The sequence below is a fragment of the Nerophis ophidion genome, linkage group LG24 (genome assembly GCF_033978795.1).
Source record: "Nerophis ophidion isolate RoL-2023_Sa linkage group LG24, RoL_Noph_v1.0, whole genome shotgun sequence".
In the NCBI taxonomy this organism is placed as follows: Eukaryota; Metazoa; Chordata; class Actinopteri; order Syngnathiformes; family Syngnathidae; genus Nerophis; species Nerophis ophidion.
Window position 1 is genome coordinate 6,588,672 of NC_084634.1, and position 18,531 is coordinate 6,607,202.

Consider the following 18,531-nt stretch of genomic DNA (forward strand, 5'->3'; position numbering starts at 1 on the left):
ATCCCCATGTGACCTTTCAAGTGTTGACTTTGTTTAAAGCCTTTGCCGCAGACCGCGCACAAAAAAGATTTCTCTCCAGTGTGTATTCTGGTGTGTATTGTCAAATCTGCCTTCCGGGCGAACCTTTTACTACAAACTGAGCACATGAAGGGTTTTTCTCCAGTGTGTTTCGTCATGTGGCGTTTCAAAACACTATCTTGTACAAAACCTTCGCCACAGACAGGACATAAGCAACTTTTTTCTCCAGTGTGTATTTTCATGTGTACTTTCAGATGACTCGGGTACCTAAAGGTTTTGTCGCAGTATGAACACGTCAGGCGTGTGTTGTCAGCGTGACATGTCTTATCATCTTTAGAGTCTTCATCATCAGAGTCAGGAGAGTGTGACGTTGTGTCCTCACTATCTGATAGTGGAGCTAAGAGCTTGTCTAATTGTGATCCTCCACAGTGGTCTCCATCAGCTTCTGTTGAGCTGCCGCTCGGAAGCTCCGCCTCTCTCTTCTCCTCACTCTCGACTTTGACCTCTTCACCTTCACTCTTCACAATGACGATAGTAAATGGCATCTTGGTGACATCGACCCTCCCCGGTCCTTCAAGATGCTCAACCTCCTGACTCCCATTTTCTTCTTTAATGCAAGCAGCTTGTGGCTCATTTTCTCCTTCTTCTTTAATGTGTAGGGGATGTGGCTCCTCCTCTTCCTCTTCCTCTTTAAACTGGGGTGGCTCCAATCTCTCCTGCCTCATCCTGGAGGTCCCTTCACTCAGCTCAAGGAGAAGATGTTCTTCATCAACAACTGCAGGAGACACACGTGCTTTAGAAAAAACAATGTCTCTGACGATCAATCAGTCAATCAATGTTTACTTATATTGTTAGGATCCGCCGCCCGGATCTTAGTTTTTTTTACGTTTTCCGGTTCACTTGTGTTCCCAGCACCTTTTTGAGTTTGTGTGTCTCAGTTGTCATGACAGCAGATTACAGATCTGGTTAATTTTCAGAACGCGCACCTGTTGCCCGGGCACTAATCAGAGGGCTATTTAGTCCATGCCCTGGCCTAACTCGGTCTGGCTTCCTAGTTTGTTTCATACATCAATAGACAACGTTTGTTTCCTGGTCTGTACCTGCTAGCTTCCACGCTAGGCTCTTTTTTTCCTTCTAGCTCCCACGCTAGCTCCTTTAGTTTTTGCCTTAAGTGCTAATAGGATGACCTGGATGAACATGTGCTACAAACATTGTATTAGATGATATGTGGATGTTGTGCTTACTTGGACTGTGATGAAGCTGTGAGGACTCAGGTGGTTTGTCTTCATGCTCTTCGGTCTTCACAGAGACAACAGTCAGTGGAAACTTGCTGAGATCAGCCTCCTCCTGCCCTAGAAGATACTCTTCCTCCCGAGTGATCCACACTTCCTCCTCCTCCTCTTTAACGTGGCGGGGCTGTGGCTCCTCCTCTTCCTCGTTAACAGGAAGGGGTTGAGCATTTTCTTCTTCATCATGAGGGGGCTTCTGGATGCCTGTTGGGTAAACAGGTTATCCATGGTAAGCAAGAAAAGTGGTCATTTTTAACTGACACTGAGATTGTGTGTTCTCATGTGTGTTGAAGCAGTGTTTTTCAACCACTGTGCCGCGGCACACGAGATACAGTCTGGTGTGCCGTGGGATATTATCTAATTTCACCTATTTGGGTTAAAAAAAATGTTTTAGCAAATATTTGCTTACATGTCCCTAGGTAGCCATCCATAAGCTTCTGGTTTAATTTTTGACCACTCCTCTTGACAAAATTGGTGCAGTTCAGCTAACTGTGTTGATTTTCTGACATGGACTTGTTTCTTCAGCATTGTCCACACGTTTAAGTCAGGACTTTGGGTAGACCATTCTAAAACTTTCATTGTAGCCTGATTTAGCCATTCCTTTACCACTTTTGACATGTGTTTGGGGTCATTGTCCTGTTGGAACACCCAACTGCACCCAAGACCCAACCTCAGGGCTGATGATTTAAGGTTGTCCTGAAGAATTTGGAGGTAATCCTCCTTTTTCATGAATCCGAGGCTCAACTACCCGGCATAGCCCCCTCTCTAGTACACATGACTAGACCTTAGTGGAAACGTGCCACCCTCAGGTTCCCCTTTTTAAATAAGAGAAAACCAGTCTGCTAATCCAAAGCCATCTGTCCGCATCCATCCATTTTCCCTCTCAGGGTAGTGGGGGGTGCTGGAGCCTATTTCAGCTGCATTCGGGCGGAAGGCGGGGAACACCCTGGACAAGTCCTCACCTCATCGCAGGGCCAACAAAGACAGAATGACAACATTCACACTCACATCCACACACTAGGGACCATTTAGTGTTGCCAATCAACCTATCCGTCCGTCATCATAACTGTGAAAATTAGGGTTGACCCGATCCAATATTTTTGATATTTGCCAAAAAATGTGCATCGGCAAGGCATGGATCCAGTTTTTAAAAAAAAAACTCCGGTCCGTGTTTTCCAACACACCGATTTAAATAATACATTCCACTATTCTGCTGCTCCCTAAACTCCGTTTCGCATTTTCCAGAACACCTTCAAAACATCCACAGGTCTGTGGTCTAACCGTTGAGACTGCCGTGTGAATTAAAAGTTACAGTAAAAATGTCAGTTGTGTGGGATTATTTTATCCTACAAAACAAAACAGATGAAGAGGTGGAGTGCAAAACATGCCACAATAAAGTCAAGCGTGGTGGTAAAGTTGTAAGACATTTTAGCACTCATCATAGATGAACACAGGAGCATTCTGACACCTGAGCATCTTGAAGTGCTCGTCTTTGTTAGAAATAATCTCCCCATTATGCTTGCACTTCAATTATTTGCCCCCCCCCCCCCCCCCTGACCGGGGAAAACAATTGAAGGGAGTGTGTTGATATATATATATATATATATATATATATATATATATATATATATTTTTTTTTTTAAGTTTACACTTGTTCAAGAGCAAGTATTGATGCTGAGTTATAGACATTTTATCCCACTCAGGTTGTTTGTGTGTTTTGCTTTTTTAGATAATGTTTACAGCATTATTTGCACTTTATACTGTTCACTTTTTTACTGTTTAATGATGTCATTTCTGTTTGTCATGTATAATTTTGGATATTTTGTGTTTATCCTCAAATACCAACTATTTTGTATTATTCAAACTCACCTAGATCAGCTGGCTATTTGTTATCAAAAGTACTAAAAACCTTTTCAGCATGAATCTGACAACTAAGTAGGCTAAATAACTTTAAACTTTAATACCTGCTCGGATAGGCCAGTATCGGCCAGTATCGGTATCGGATCGGAAGTGCAAAAACAATATCTGTAACGGATCGGAAGTGCAAAAACCTGGTTCGGGACATCCCTAGTGGAAATCAATTCCATGTGTACTGATGACAGAGCCAAGTGGAATCATGTAAATCATAAAAAGAATAGGACCTAAAATTGATCCTTGAGGCACACCACATGTTATTTCATGGGTCTTTCCAGGAGAATATATCCATACTTACCAATAATTAGGAACCAAGAGATAGGGAGTGAAGAATCTGCTACTACTGCCTAGTTTCTCCTGTTATATTCTTATTTTACTCTTATATTTTTACTCACATTGTTGATTTTTATTTTTATTGTAATATTTTCTTATTTTGTTTCTATTTATACCCCCATTATTTACTTTTTATAATTGATCGCAACTGGAATTCAAGTTTCCTGAAGGAATCAATTTCTTTCTTTCGTTCGTTTGTTCGTCTTCCTTCCTTCCATCAATCCATCTATCCATCCATCCAACTATCTATCAACAATACCAGAGAGGCCCATTTGGTGGTTCAGTCTATTAAAAGGAACGATGCGATCTACAGTATCGAAGGCAGCATAAGTTCCAGTAAAACTAAGACTGACAGTTTTTGAGAGTCAGGCCTCAACTTGAGATTGGTCACAAGTTTTTCAACTTGTTTAAGTTAGGGAGTGGAGAGACAGACAAGACACCCGGTTTGCTTGTTTTTTACTGTATCGATTATCGCTTTCCGCCAGCGTTTTGTTTTGTTTATATTTGCCGGGTCAAATTTCCGTCCCCGTTTATTGCATTTTTATTTTGATCGGCCAAAAGTTTTACTACTGCCTCAGTTTGCACTCGGACAAGTTTACCACGAGGGGCTGTGAAAATAAAAACATTTTGAAATGAGGGATTGATCTGAAGTAATGTAGACTCAAAAGATTTAAGCGTTAAATATAAAATGTATGCATGCCCTAGCACACCATGATCATTATTTCATGACCCAAGCAAAACACTTTTTACACTTTTATACTGAAATAAATACACCTACAACTTATTATATAAAAAATAGGGATGCTTTAAAATGTAATATTGGAAATTAATGGTATCGGTTTCATGATTATCGGTTTCAATAAGTAAAATTCATGACTCTTTAAAACACCGCTGACCACACGGACATAGGGAAAGAAAGTACAGAGCCTTTGCGTGCCGGCCCAGTCCCATGATATCTACAACTTCTCACACACACAAGTGAATGCAAGGCATACTTGGTCAAGAGCCATACAGGTCACACTGAGGGTGGCCGTATAAACAACTTTAACACTGTTACAAATATGCGCCCCACTGTGAACCCACACCAAACAAGAATGACAAACACATTTCGGGAGAACATCCGCACCGTAACACAACATAAACACAACAGAACAAATACCCAGAAGCCCTTCCAGCACTATCTCTTCCTGCTCTTCCTGCACGCTACAATACACACCCCTGCTTCCCCCTACCCACCCTCAACGCCGCCCACCTCAACCTCCTCATAGTCTCTCTAAGGGAAAGCATGTCCTGTTTTGAGGCATGTTAAAAAAAAATAATGCACTTTGTGACTTCAATAATAAATATGGCAGTGCCATGTTGGCATTTTTTTCCATAACTTGAGTTGATGTATTTTGGAAAATCTTGTTACATAGTTTACTCACAACCAAATTAGGCATAATAATGTGTTAATTCCACGACTGTATATATCGGTATCGGTTGATATCCATCCATCCATCCATCCATCCATCTTCTTCCGCTTATCCAAGGTCGGGTCGCGGGGGTAACAGCCTAAGCAGGGAAACCCAGACTTCCCTTTCCCCAGCCACTTCGTCTAGCTCTTCCCGGGGGATCCCGAGGCGTTCCCAGGCCAGCCGGGAGACATAGTCTTCCCAACGTGTCCTGGGTCTTCCCCGTGGCCTCCTACCGGTTGGACGTGCCCTAAACACCTCCCTAGGGAGGCGTTCGGGTGGCATCCTGACCAGATGCCCGAACCACCTCATCTGGCTCCTCTCGATGTGGAGGAGCAGCGGCTTTACTTTGAGTTCCTCCCGGATGGCAGAGCTTCTCACCCTATCTCTAAGGGAGAGCGCCGCCACACGGCGGAGGAAACTCATTTCGGCCGCTTGTACCCGTGATCTTATCCTTTCGGTCATGACCCAAAGCTCATGACCATAGGTGAGGATGGGAACGTAGATCGACCGGTAAATTGAGAGCTTTGCCTTCCGGCTCAGCTCCTTCTTCACCACAACGGATCGGTACAACGTCCGCATTACTGAAGACGCCGCACCGATCCGCCTGTTGATCTCACGATCCACTCTTCCCTCACTCGTGAACAAGACTCCTAGGTACTTGAACTCCTCCACTTGGGGCAGGGTCTCCTCCCCAACCCGGAGATGGCACTCCACCCTTTTCCGGGCGAGAACCATGGACTCGGACTTGGAGGTGCTGATTCTCATTCCGGTCGCTTCACACTCGGCTGCAAACCGATCCAGTGAGAGCTGAAGATCCCGGTCAGATGAAGCCATCAGGACCACATCATCTGCAAAAACCAGAGACCTAATCCTGCGGTCACCAAACCGGATCCCCTCAACGCCTTGACTGCGCCTAGAAATTCTGTCCATAAAAGTTATGAACAGAATCGGTGACAAAGGACAGCCTTGGCGGAGTCCAACCCTCACTGGAAATGTGTCCGACTTACTGCCGGCAATGCGGACCAAGCTCTGGCACTGATCATACAGGGAGCGGACCGCCACAATAAGACAGTCCGATACCCCATACTCTCTGAGCACTCCCCACAGGACTTCCCGAGGGACACGGTCGAATGCCTTCTCCAAGTCCACAAAGCACATGTAGACTGGTTGGGCAAACTCCCATGCACCCTCAAGAACCCTGCCGAGAGTATAGACCTGGTCCACAGTTCCACGACCAGGACAAAAACCACACTGTTCCTCCTGAATCCGAGGAATCGGCATCGGCATCGGTAATTAAGAGTTGGACTATATCGGAATATCGAATCTCGGTAAAAAAAGCCATTATCGGACATCTCTAATAAAAACATAGAAAAAAATACCAGCAGCAATAAACTTCAGATTCATGAAGGAAAGAAGAAAGTGAATGAATGTTTATAACTGAATACATTTACACATCTATACAAATGTGTTTTCTTTTTTTATTATATTTTTTTAAGAATTAAGTAATGTTTATGACAACCTTTTTCCAAAACATAATACAGAAATGTGAGATATAACAGGATAATGCATACGTTTATGTTTTTTTTTTTTTCAAAACGCTTACAAAAAAGCGGGACCCCAAAAATATACTGTGGGACCCAATTTTTATGACTTGATGGGGTCCCTGGGACCCCATTTTGAAAGTTCCTCGCGCCAACACTGATTGATTGATTGAAACTTTTATGAGTAGATTGCACAGTACAGTACATATTCCGTATAATTGACCACTAAATGGTAACACCCCAATAAGTTATTCAACTTGTTTAAGTTGGGGTCCACGTTAATCAATTCATGGTAATTATTTAAAAAAAAAATATTTATAAAGAAAGTTCAAGTATCATTGGCAAATTTTCACCTTGGCACGCATATATGTGTCCTCTTTTAGGGATTTCAGAATATGGTCAGCCTACTCCATAGAAAGACAGAGCAGTGCATTATCTTCATAAAAAAATGCATATTCCTATAGACAATATGTTTAAGCACAGTGTTAATAATGAAATATAAAGTTAGTAAACATGTGAGAGTAAGAAGTAAACAAACCTGTTCTGTGTGACACAACTTGATGTTTCTTGAAAACAGCGTCCAGTAGTTGATGTTGTCGCCCATTCTCCTCTTTTGTTGGACAAAGTTCCTCCTCGTACTCTGCTCTCGTTTTTTCGCACATTTCCACACAATCACAACACTTTACACTTGATCTCTGCTTAGCGACGTGTTGGTAACGCCTGCGTCTCTTTGTTCGCAGCTAAACGAGCTAAGCTAACTAGCAAGCTAAGATAGCTGTATCAAATAAAATCAAACTATTATTGATATTCACAATACTAAACAGCATATATGTGAACATGTACGCACTGGTGAATAACACAATACTATCATCAACACAATCACATATTGTCCATCAAACGCCATCTTGTTTTTTTTCCCTTCGTCTTGTTTAGTCCACACGCAGTATGGCGGGGAAAAATCCACTTTGGTAGTTTTTTTTAAATTATTATTTATTTTGACTTTAAATAATATACTAGTCTTTCATTGATATTTTTTTTCGAATAGATTAAAAAAATGAAACTGTTTAAGTCAGCCATAAATCAACTTCCGCTCCCCAGCTGACACGGCAACGAGGCGGAAGTGCGTTCAACTATAGGAGTCCCGCGCGCGGTGTGTGCCAACACTTTGGTTCCGACATTCCGTTTCCCTGTATTATTGTTTTGTTTCACGGAAAATGTTGCGATAATTACTCCCGGCCATCACAACGAGGTTAGATCGTAACAAAAAAAAAATATACATATTTTTTTTGTTTTTTCAATGTTTTTATTGAACAACAAAAATACATTTATAATTCCATCCAATCAATCCGCTTTATTTGTATAGCACATTTAAACAACATCAATGTTTCCAAAGTGCTGCACAACAATATTAAAAACGATATTCAAATATTATCCAATGACTAAATAAAAAATTATAAAAATAATGTAAAAATAAATATGATTAAACGCGATTTTAAAGGGTAAAACCAATTAAATCAATAAATAGAAATCAAAATATATAAATTAAAAAAAACACAGAAAACACAGAGGACCACACAACTCAAGTAGTGTTAAAAGCCAAAGAATAAAGGCGGAGTGTCCCAGAGCTTAGGGCCGACCACAGAGAAGGCCCCTGTCTACCCTGGTTTTAAGTCTGGTCTTGGGCACCACGAGCTGGAGCTGACTCTCGGACCTCAAAACACGCGCAGGTGTGTAAATTTGGATGAGGTCCGAGATACAATGAGGTGCCCGTCCATGTTAAGATTTAAAAACAAACAGCAATGTTTTAAAATGTGTGAGAGTCCAGTCCATAGTGGATCTAGCATAATAGTGAGAGTCCAGTCCATAGTGGATCTAACATAATAGTGAGAGTCCAGTCCATAGTGGATCTAACATAATAGTGTGAGAGTCCAGTCCATAGTGGATCTAACATAATAGTGTGAGAGTCCAGTCCATAGTGGATCTAACATAATAGTGTGAGTCCAGTCCATAGTGGATCTAACATAATAGTGTGAGAGTCCAGTCCATAGTGGATCTAACATAATAGTGTGAGAGTCCAGTTCATAGTGGATCTAACATAATAGTGTGAGAGTCCAGTCCATAGTGGATCTAACATAATAGTGAGAGTCCAGTCCATAGTGGATCTAGCATAATAGTGTGAGAGTCCAGTCCATATTGGATCCAACATACTAGTGAGAGTCTAGTCCATAGTGGATCTAACATAATAGTGTGAGAGTCCAGTCCATAGTGGATCTAACATAATAGTGGGAGTCCAGTCCATAGTGGATCTAGCATAATAGTGTGAGAGTCCAGTCCATAGTGGATCTAGCATAATAGTGTGAGAGTCCAGTCCATAGTGGATCTAACACAATAGTGAGAGTCCAGTCCATAATGGATCTAACATACTAGTGAGAGTCTAGTCCATAGTGGATCTAACATAATAGTGTGAGAGTCCAGTCCATAGTGGATCTAACATAATAGTGTGAGAGTCCAGTCCATAGTGGATCTAACATAATATTGTGAGAGTCCAGTCCATAGTGGATCTAACATAATAGTGTGAGAGTCCAGTCCATAGTGGATCTAACACAATAGTGAGAGACCAGTCCATAATGGATCTAACATACTAGTGAGAGTCTAGTCCATAGTGGATCTAACATAATAGTGTGAGAGTCCAGTCCATAGTGGATCTAGCATAATAGTGTGAGAGTCCAGTCCATAGTGGATCTAACACAATAGTGAGAGTCCAGTCCATAATGGATCTAACATACTAGTGAGAGTCTAGTCCATAGTGGATCTAACATAATAGTGTGAGAGTCTAGTCCATAGTGGATCTAACATAATAGTGTGAGAGTCCAGTCCTACGTAAACAATGTATCTATATTTTAGGGACTTGGAGACTGTATCTCTGTTGCTGCAGCAGCTGAGTTTATTCTGTCTTGACACTTTGTATTGATATTTTCTATTACATTCTTCCCTTAAATTATCATGTTTACAGTCATTGTTTTAGATGTATTTTTTATGTATGTCGTTTTGGATAAAAGCGTCTGCCAAATACTTAAACATAAACATATATAAACACTTAAAGTCTTTTAAGTCAGCTAAAACCACCAATCTGTCTCACTGGATTCAGAATAAAACCAAATTCAAATTCAAATGTCATATATTTGCATTTCTAACTGTAATTGGTTCCATAGATCACCTACTTAATATGACATCGCCTCACAAGATGTAGTTTCTCTTTAAATATCCTTCTTGAAAATGGCCTTGCAAATATATGTGTGGTCTTGTCTAATCATAAAAGATGCAGATGAGGCGTGTTGGCTGACTTCTTCAAGTTTACTCCACAGCGTGCTCATCCAAAACATCCCACTGCCGGCATGTCTACGTTGAACAACCTAAAGGGGGCTACGGCGCATGCTCTTCACTCCTGTGGCATGCTGGGTAATAGAGTTCTTATGTTACCCTGCTCATCACATCACAATATATATCTGCCTTAGGCCAGCTAGAAGGCCTTACTGACAACAACTTGTGATCTGATTGGCTATCGCAACTGTCTATCAACTCTATGTCCCTGTTCACTTACAGTGCACGGACGCCTGCTTTGGTGATTCTGAAGGCCTCGGGCAGATTTGGTACAGCATGGCAACATAAGCTAGCTGAATTCTGATTGGATAACAACTCTATAACCTGAAAACAACAGCACTAGAAGGAGCATAATATGAAATGAAAAGAATATGAATACTTTTAGATATTTAGGGAAAGAAAAATAAAAAATAACGGTATTTTAAATAATTATCATGATTTCTGGTTGTTAGACCAGCAGAGAAGGCCTTGCTGGCCCTGACAGCACACCAGATATATATTTATATATATATATATATATATATATATATATATATATATATATATATATATATGTGTGTGTGTTTATATATATGTCACGATTTAACAAGCTGGCTGACCCAAGATAGGCAGATTCAAAGTCCAAAGGGTTTAATTTAGGCAAACAAGGGATTAGGGAAAGGCATCGTCGGCTGGATTGGAGTGGTTTGGTAGGCAGGCAGGCTTGGAGGAGGTAGGCACTGGAGGCAGAAGAAAACAGTGGTGAGTCAAGGAACAAGATCCTGGAGCAAAGGGCACAAACGAAAGATCAACAAGGTCATTGAAATACTAGAACTGGCGAGAAGCGTTACCACTTGGAGAGCTGTGAAACGATCTGGCAGCAAGGTGTGAGGAGACCAGGGCTTTTGTGGAGTGGAGGTGATTAGCTGATGGCAGGCAGGTGAGTAAGCTGATCAGCACCAGGTGTGCCACACTGGGTAGCCAGGAATCCAAACTCCGCCCACACATGACCACACCCAGACAGACAAGACACAGAAAACACTGCAGGGACTGTGACAGTGTGTGTGTGTGTATATATATATATATATATATATATATAATGTGTGTGTCTGTGTATGTATATATATGTATGTGGGTGTGTATGTATGTATATGTATATATATATATGTGTGTGTGTGTATGTATGTAGGTATATAAATATATGTGTGTGTGTGTGTGTGTGTGTGTGTCTGTATGTAGGTATATAAATATATGTGTGTGTGTGTGTGTATGTATGTAGGTATATAAATATATATGTGTGTGTGTGTGTGTGTGTATCTATGGAATCATTCACAATTAGAAGTAAGAAACATGTAACACACTATTTAAAAACCTGCTATAACATTATCATGAATACAAGTACAAAACATAAATAGTATTTTCTATTCTGCATACATATTGTATTCAATGCTTCGTTGATGTAAATTACATGTTTGGATCTGTTTGGATTTTCAAAACGGCAGTATAGCTCGGTTGGTAGAGCGGCCGTGTCAGCAATTTGAGGGTTGCAGGTTCGATCCCTGCTTCAGCCACCCTAGTCACTGCTGTTGTGTCCTTGGGCAAGACACTTTACCCCTCTGCTCCCAGTGCCACCCATACTGGTTTAAAATGTAAAAATTAGGTATTGGGTTTCACTATGTAAAGCGCTATGAGTCACTAGAGAAAAAGCGCTATATAAATATAATTCACTTCAAAACGAATAAAAAAGTGAACAATCAGGGCAGTCAAAATACATTGATGCTCAAGTCAGTGTACAATGTTTTAATCATGGAACATTTAAAAACAACAACAAGAAATGTACAAAATTGTATATATTAATGTGCGTACTTGACTGAAATAAAAGGAAAAATCTAAAAAAAATCCCTGGTACTAACATGTTAACAAGAATGTGTTACACAACAATGATGTCACACACAAGTTTTGACAGTTTGTTTCAAATCCTGCATCTTCATTTGCTGCTGTTCTAACCAGCACACTTGTGTTTCTTACACTGGGACTTAGAAGAGAATCTTTCATCTCAAACACTGCAACTCAACACTTTCTCACCTGTGTGTGCTCTCATGTGTTTTTTCAAATGTTGACTTTGTGCGAAACTTTTCTTGCAAAATGAACAGAAAAAAGGTTTCTCGCCGGTGTGTATTCTTGAGTGTTTAACAAGTGATGATTGGTCGCCGAAGCTTTTGTCGCAGCTTGAACAGGAATAAGGTTTTTCGCCGGTGTGCGTTCTCACGTGTTTTTTCATGTCACCCTTTTGGGCGAAACCTTTACCGCATACTGCGCAGGAAAAAGGTTTCTCTCCAGTGTGTATCCTCATGTGTACGCCAAGTGATGATCGGTCACCGAAGCCTTTGTTGCAGCTGGAACAGGAATATGGTTTTTCACCAGTGTGTATTCTCATGTGTATTTTCAAATGCTGTCTACGCCCAAACTCTTTCCCGCAGATTGTACAGATAACAGGGGTTTCTCCAGCGTGTGTCCTCATGTGTACTTTCAGATGCCAACCGAAACTGAAAGTTTTGTCGCAGTGAGAACACGTCAGGTGTGTGTTGTCAGCGTGAGATGTCTTATCCTCTTTAGAGTCTTCATCATCAGAGTCAGGAGAGTGTGACGTTGTGTCCTCACTATCTGATAGTGGAGCTAAGAGCTTGTCTGCTTGTGATCCTCCACAGTGGTCTCCATCAGCTTCTGTTGAGCTGCTGCTCGGAGGCTCCGCCTCTTTCTTCTCCTCACTCTCACCTTTGACCTCATCATCTTCACTCTTCACAGGGACACCAGTCACTGGGAACTCCAACAATTTGCCCTCATCATCTTCACTCTTCACAGGGACACCAGTCACTGGGAACTCCTCCAGTCCTTCAAGATGCTCTCCCTCATGTCTGATGCTGTGTTCCTCCTCTTCCTCTTTGATTTGATGGGGCTGTGGCACCTCCTCTTTATCTTTAACACAGAATGTCAGTAGGTCCTCCTCTTCCTTCTGTGGCGCTTCGCCTTCCTCTTTAATGCGGAAGGGCTGTGGCTCCTCCTTCACCGCCGTGACGCTCCACTCCTGTTGCTCAGGGACAGGATGTTCTTCCCTGACGTCTGCAGGACACAAGAAGACAAAACGCATGCTTCCAGCTTCGTTCAGTCACATAAGGCAGTGGTTCTCAAATAGGGGTAGGCGTACCACTGGGGGGTACTTGAAGATATGCCAAGGGGTGAGATTTTTAAAAAATATTCTAAAAATAGCAACAATTCAAAATTCCTTTATAAATATAATCATTAGGGATGCACCGAAATGAAAATTTGTGGCCAAAGCCGAATAAAATGTAAACGCTTGGCCGAAGGCCGAATACGGAATAATGAATGCAGTTTTTCACAATTTTTTTAATATTGCATAAATAGCCTAGAATACATATTTAGACATGTTTTTCAAATAAAGTAATTTTTTTATTGAATATTGAAATGTTTTTAATATTCCAGTAGCCTTTGCTGTTCAAAAAAAGCACAACGTTTTTTTATTTATATTAGGTCTTCAAACAAAACATGCATTCCAAAAAAAAATAAAGTGCATTAAAGTGGATGAACCCACAACAAATGAATTATTGTCCTTTTGGCAAAAGTCTGCTTAGCCACAGTAGATATGCTAATAATGTAAACAGAAGGCTCAAGTAAATCTCAATTAAGTGTGTGCTTGTAACCTCTTACACTTATACAGGTAGCCTACACAACAGGCTAATAATGTAAACAGAGGCCCCACTAAATCTCAATAAGTGTGTGCTTGTAACCTCATACACTTATACAGGTACACAACATATCCCAACGTCACCGCGTCACTGCACGTTGGTTGATTGCGTCACCGCGTCAAAAACTTGCGTCACACGCCACTATTCGCCCTTGTTTTTAACTCATTCCACCGAAGGCCGAATGTGGCTTTTTTTGCCATATTTGGCCGAATATATTCGGTTACCGATTAATCGGAGCATCCCTAATAATTATTGAATATTACTTCAACAAAATATGAATGTAAGTTCATAAACTGTGAAAAGAAATGCAACAATGCAATATTCAGTGTTGACGGTTGGATGTTTTGTGGACATGTTCCATAAATATTGATGTTAAAGATTTATTTTTTGTTTTACTTGTACTAAATACTGCTAAGTTATTGCAAGAACCGGCCCGAAATCTTCAGTTCAAATCTCGGCGGACAACATTTTTTGTAGCAACTTCCTAAAACCACTAGAGTGCTCCTTGTATGGAGTTACTTGGACCATGTAAACCAGGGGTATCAAACTCAATTTACCTGGGGGCCACTGGATGCAGAAACTGGGTGAGGCTGGGCCGCAAGAAAAGATTTCTTAAAAAATCTAACATGCAATTTTTAATGAATTCACCTTCTATGAATGGCTTTCCCGCCCTAGCCACATACTTGCCAATCCTCACTATTTTTCCGGGAGACTCATGAATTTCAGTGAACCTCCCGACAATCTACCGGTGCAACCATTCTCCCGAAATTTTCCCAATTTTCACCCAGCCGACATTATTAAAGGGGAACATTATCACATTATGTAAGCGTCAATATATACCTTGATGGTGCAGAAAAAAGACCTTTTTTTTTTTAACCGATTTCCGAACTCTAAATGGGTGAATTTTGGCTAATTAAACGCCTTTCTGTTTATCGGTCTATTAGCGATGACGTCAGAACGTGAAGTCGCCGAGGTAAAACAGCCGCCATTTTCATTTTCAACACATTACAAACGCCGGGTCTCAGCTCTGTTATTTTCCGTTTTTTCGACCATTTTTTGGAACCTTGGAGACATCATGCCTCGTCGGTGTGTTGTCGGAGGGTGTAACAACACTAACAGGGAGGGATTCAAGTTGCACCACTGGCCCGAAGATGCCAAAGTGTCTGCCGCCAGACCCCCATTGAATGTGCCAAAGTGGCTCCACATTTTACCGGCGATGACAGACATGGCACAGAGATGTATGGATAACCTGCAGATGCATTTGCAACGATAAAGTCAACGAAATCACAAAGGTGAGTTTTGTTGATGTTGACTTATTTGATAATCAGACATATTTGGTCGCGGCGTGACTGCCAGTTAATCGATGCTAACATGCTACGCTAATCGACGCTAACATGCTATTTACCGGCGGTGCTAAAGCAGACATGGCACAGAGATGTATGGATAACCTGCAGATGCATTTGTAACGATAAAGTCACAGTAATTACAAAGGTGAGTTTTGTTGATGTTGACTGCCAGCTAATCGATGCTAACATGCTACGCTAATCAATGCTAACATGCTATTTACCGGCGGTGCTAAAGCAGACATGGCACAGAGATGTATGGATAACCTGCAGATGCATTTGCAACGATAAAGTCAACGAAATCACAAAGGTGAGTTTTGTTGATGTTGACTTATTTGATAATCAGACATATTTGGTCGCGGCGTGACTGCCAGTTAATCGATGCTAACATGCTACGCTAATCGACGCTAACATGCTATTTACCGGCGGTGCTAAAGCAGACATGGCACAGAGATGTATGGATAACCTGCAGATGCATTTGTAACGATAAAGTCACAGTAATTACAAAGGTGAGTTTTGTTGATGTTGACTGCCAGCTAATCGATGCTAACATGCTACGCTAATCAATGCTAACATGCTATTTACCGGCGGTGCTAAAGCAGACATGGCACAGAGATGTATGGATAACCTGCAGATGCATTTGCAACAATATTACATTTCCTTCCACCCACGTTTAATGCGAAAAAAAACACTTACCAATCGACGGATTTAAGTTGCTCCAGTGACACAAAATGCGAAAGTCCTGATCGTTTGGTCCGCACATTTTACCGGCGATGCTAACGCAGCAATTCGGCCATGCTATGGCTATGAATAGCGTCAATATCTATTCGCTCAATAGCTTCAGTTTCTTCTTCAATACTTTCATACTCCAACCATCTGTTTCAAAACATGCGTAATCTGTTAAATCGCTTAAGCCGCTGAAATCCGAGTCTGAATCCAAGCTAATGTCACTATATCTTGCTGTGCTATTCGCCATTCTTTGTTTACATTGGCAGCACTGTGTGACGTCACAGGGAAATGGATGGTGTCATCGCAAATAGCGAACATCAAGCACTTTATAGCTTTTTTTAGGGATATTCGGAGACCGGTAAAATTAAAAAAAAAACTTCAAGAAATACAACATGCCACTGGGAACTGATTTTTATTGTTTTTAACCCTTTAGAAATTGTGATAATGTTCCCCTTTAAGGGCTGCCGTGACTGCACTGCCTTTAATGTCCTCTACAACAGTGGTGCTCAACCTTTTTTCAGTGATGTACCCCCTGTGACATTTTTTTTTATTCAAGTACCCCCTAATCAGAGCAAAGCATTTTTGGTTGAAAAAAAGAGATAAAGAAGTAAAATACAGCACTAAGTCATCAGTTTCTGATGTATTAAATTGTATAACGGTGCAAAATATTGCTCATTTGTAGGGTTCTTTTTTGAACTATTTGGAAAAAAAGATATAAAAATAACTAAAAAACTTGTTGAAAAATAAACAAGTGATTCAATTATAAATAAAGATTTCTACACATGGAAGTAATCATCAACTTAAAATGCCGTCTTTGGGGATTGTAATAGAGATCCATCTGGATTCATGAACTTAAAATTGTAAACATTTCTTCACAAAAAAGAAATCTTTAACATCAATATTTATGGAACATGTCCGCAAAAAGTCTAGCTGTCAACACTGAATGTTGGATTATTTTTCCACAGTTTATGAACTGACATTCATACTTCATTGAAGTATTATTCAATAAACATATCTATAAAGGATTTATGAATTGTTGCTGTTTTTTTAGAATGTTTTTAATAAATCTAACTTGTCCCTTGGCATACCTTCAAGCACCTCCAGGGGTCCACGCACCCCCAAAAGAAGACAACTGCTCCACTACATGTCATCCCGCACGCTTTTATATCACACAAACAACGTGCCGCCTCTGTATCATGTTGTATGAGACTCGTGCAGAACGTCAGTGGCTGCGAGACGTACTTGTTCAACAGCCATACAGGTCACACTGAGGGTGGCCATATAAACAACTTTATACAAAAATGCGCCACACTGTAAACCCACACCAAACAAGAATGACAATGTGGTGAACTGAATTTTTCATGATTTTCTGTGTTGATTTGCACGTCATGTTTACTCTCGCTCTCGCACACAGTCTGGAGTGCAGCTGACGCTGGGCAATCGTGCACACCTGAAAGTTGATTAGGTGGCCTATTTAGTCTGGGTGATGACGGCCTGTCAGTGCCAGAACTTTGTATCCACTGCAAGTTCACTCGCATGTGTCTTGGCCTCCTACACACTCGCAGTCTTGTGCACCTCTCAGGTTTGCCTATTTATACCCTAGCCTTGTCTAGCGCCTTGGGTTAACATTTTGTTTCTTTGTTTTACTTCGTGTTTTGAAGTGAATTATCCTAGCTTCGTCTAGCGTCCTTATTTTGTACTTTGTACTCCTGTTTTGTATTTTTCCCAGCCTGTATTGTTCCTAGCTTTGTCTAGCGTTTTCTGTTCTATTTTTGGTTGTTTGATATAGTTATTTATTCATGGCGTGTTTTTGTATTTCCACCATCGCCTTTTGTTTTGGCTACATTCCACTTCCACCTAAATAAAGGAAGAACTTAACTATACCAAACTACGTCTCTGCATCCTTGCGATCCACTCTCCAATTTCGTAGCAGACAAACCCTTTTTGGGAGAATTTCCGCACCCTAACCCAACTTAAACACAAGAGAACAAATACCCAGAACACCTTGCAGGGCTACAATATACAACACCTCAACCGACGCAAGTAGGGAGGGTGGGGATGTGGGGGGGATGGTAGTAGCAGGGGTGTGTATATTGTAGCCCGGAAGAGTTAGGTCTGCATGGGATTCTGGGTAATTGTTCTGGTGTGTTTATGTTGTGTTACGGTGCGGATGTTCTCCCGAAATATGTTTGTCATTCTTGTTGGGTGTGGGTTCACAGTCTGGCACATATTTGTAACTGTCAGGCTTGGACTGTGGATGTTTGTGCTTCCTCGATGCAAGGATGATGTGGGACGCGTCAGGCGTGAATGTAAGTACATGATATTTATTAACTAAACAAACAAACTACAAAAAGGCAAACCAAGGACGCGCTCTGTGGCGGATAATAATCGAGACTAAATTTAAAACAAAACAGCACAATGGCATGACTACATACAAATAAACAAAAGATACTATCCATGGCATAAGCAACAAAACTTACTCGGCGTGGACCAAAACGAACAACAAGGCATGAAACAGATTATCGATGTCATGAAGGAGGTGCAGCATGGGTAGGGTGCGTGCGAGTCTGAAGATCCCAGACTGATGGACAGAAAGTAAAATGTTGCATGTTGCATCTGGCCATGTGAGACACACGTGTGTTATTGCAAGATATATTTGATCAACAGCTACACACGTCACACTAAGGGTGGCCGTAAAAAAAACTTTTAACACTGTTACTGTCACACCTGGATCATGTTTTGTTTTGTCATGTTATGTTTTGATTTTGAACATTCAGTCACGTTTT

General features: G+C 41.1%; 2 protein-coding genes across 3 annotated transcripts in view; both read right to left on the reverse strand.

Annotated features, from left to right (window-relative positions):
* LOC133542443 (zinc finger protein 2-like) overlaps positions 1-7,461 on the reverse strand; it is a 272,490-nt gene extending 265,029 nt beyond the window's left edge. The window contains exon 1 of the mRNA XM_061886568.1: positions 7,088-7,461. Within this exon, the coding sequence (XP_061742552.1) occupies positions 7,088-7,211 (124 nt within the window). The 5' untranslated portion in view covers positions 7,212-7,461. The remainder of the gene's footprint in view (positions 1-7,087) is intronic.
* A 4,233-nt stretch (positions 7,462-11,694) lies between these two features.
* Positions 11,695-18,531, reverse strand: part of LOC133542473 (zinc finger protein 771-like) — a 31,487-nt gene continuing 24,650 nt past the window's right edge. Inside the window, exons 4-5 of one of the 2 annotated variants that reach the window (XM_061886650.1) lie at positions 12,748-13,029; positions 11,695-12,690 (exon numbers count right to left, since the gene is read on the reverse strand). In XM_061886650.1, the coding sequence (XP_061742634.1) occupies positions 11,966-12,690; positions 12,748-13,029 (1,007 nt within the window). In that variant the 3' untranslated portion in view covers positions 11,695-11,965. Of the gene's footprint in view, positions 13,030-18,531 lie in introns of both variants that reach the window. The other variant, XM_061886649.1, reaches the window with a different exon arrangement.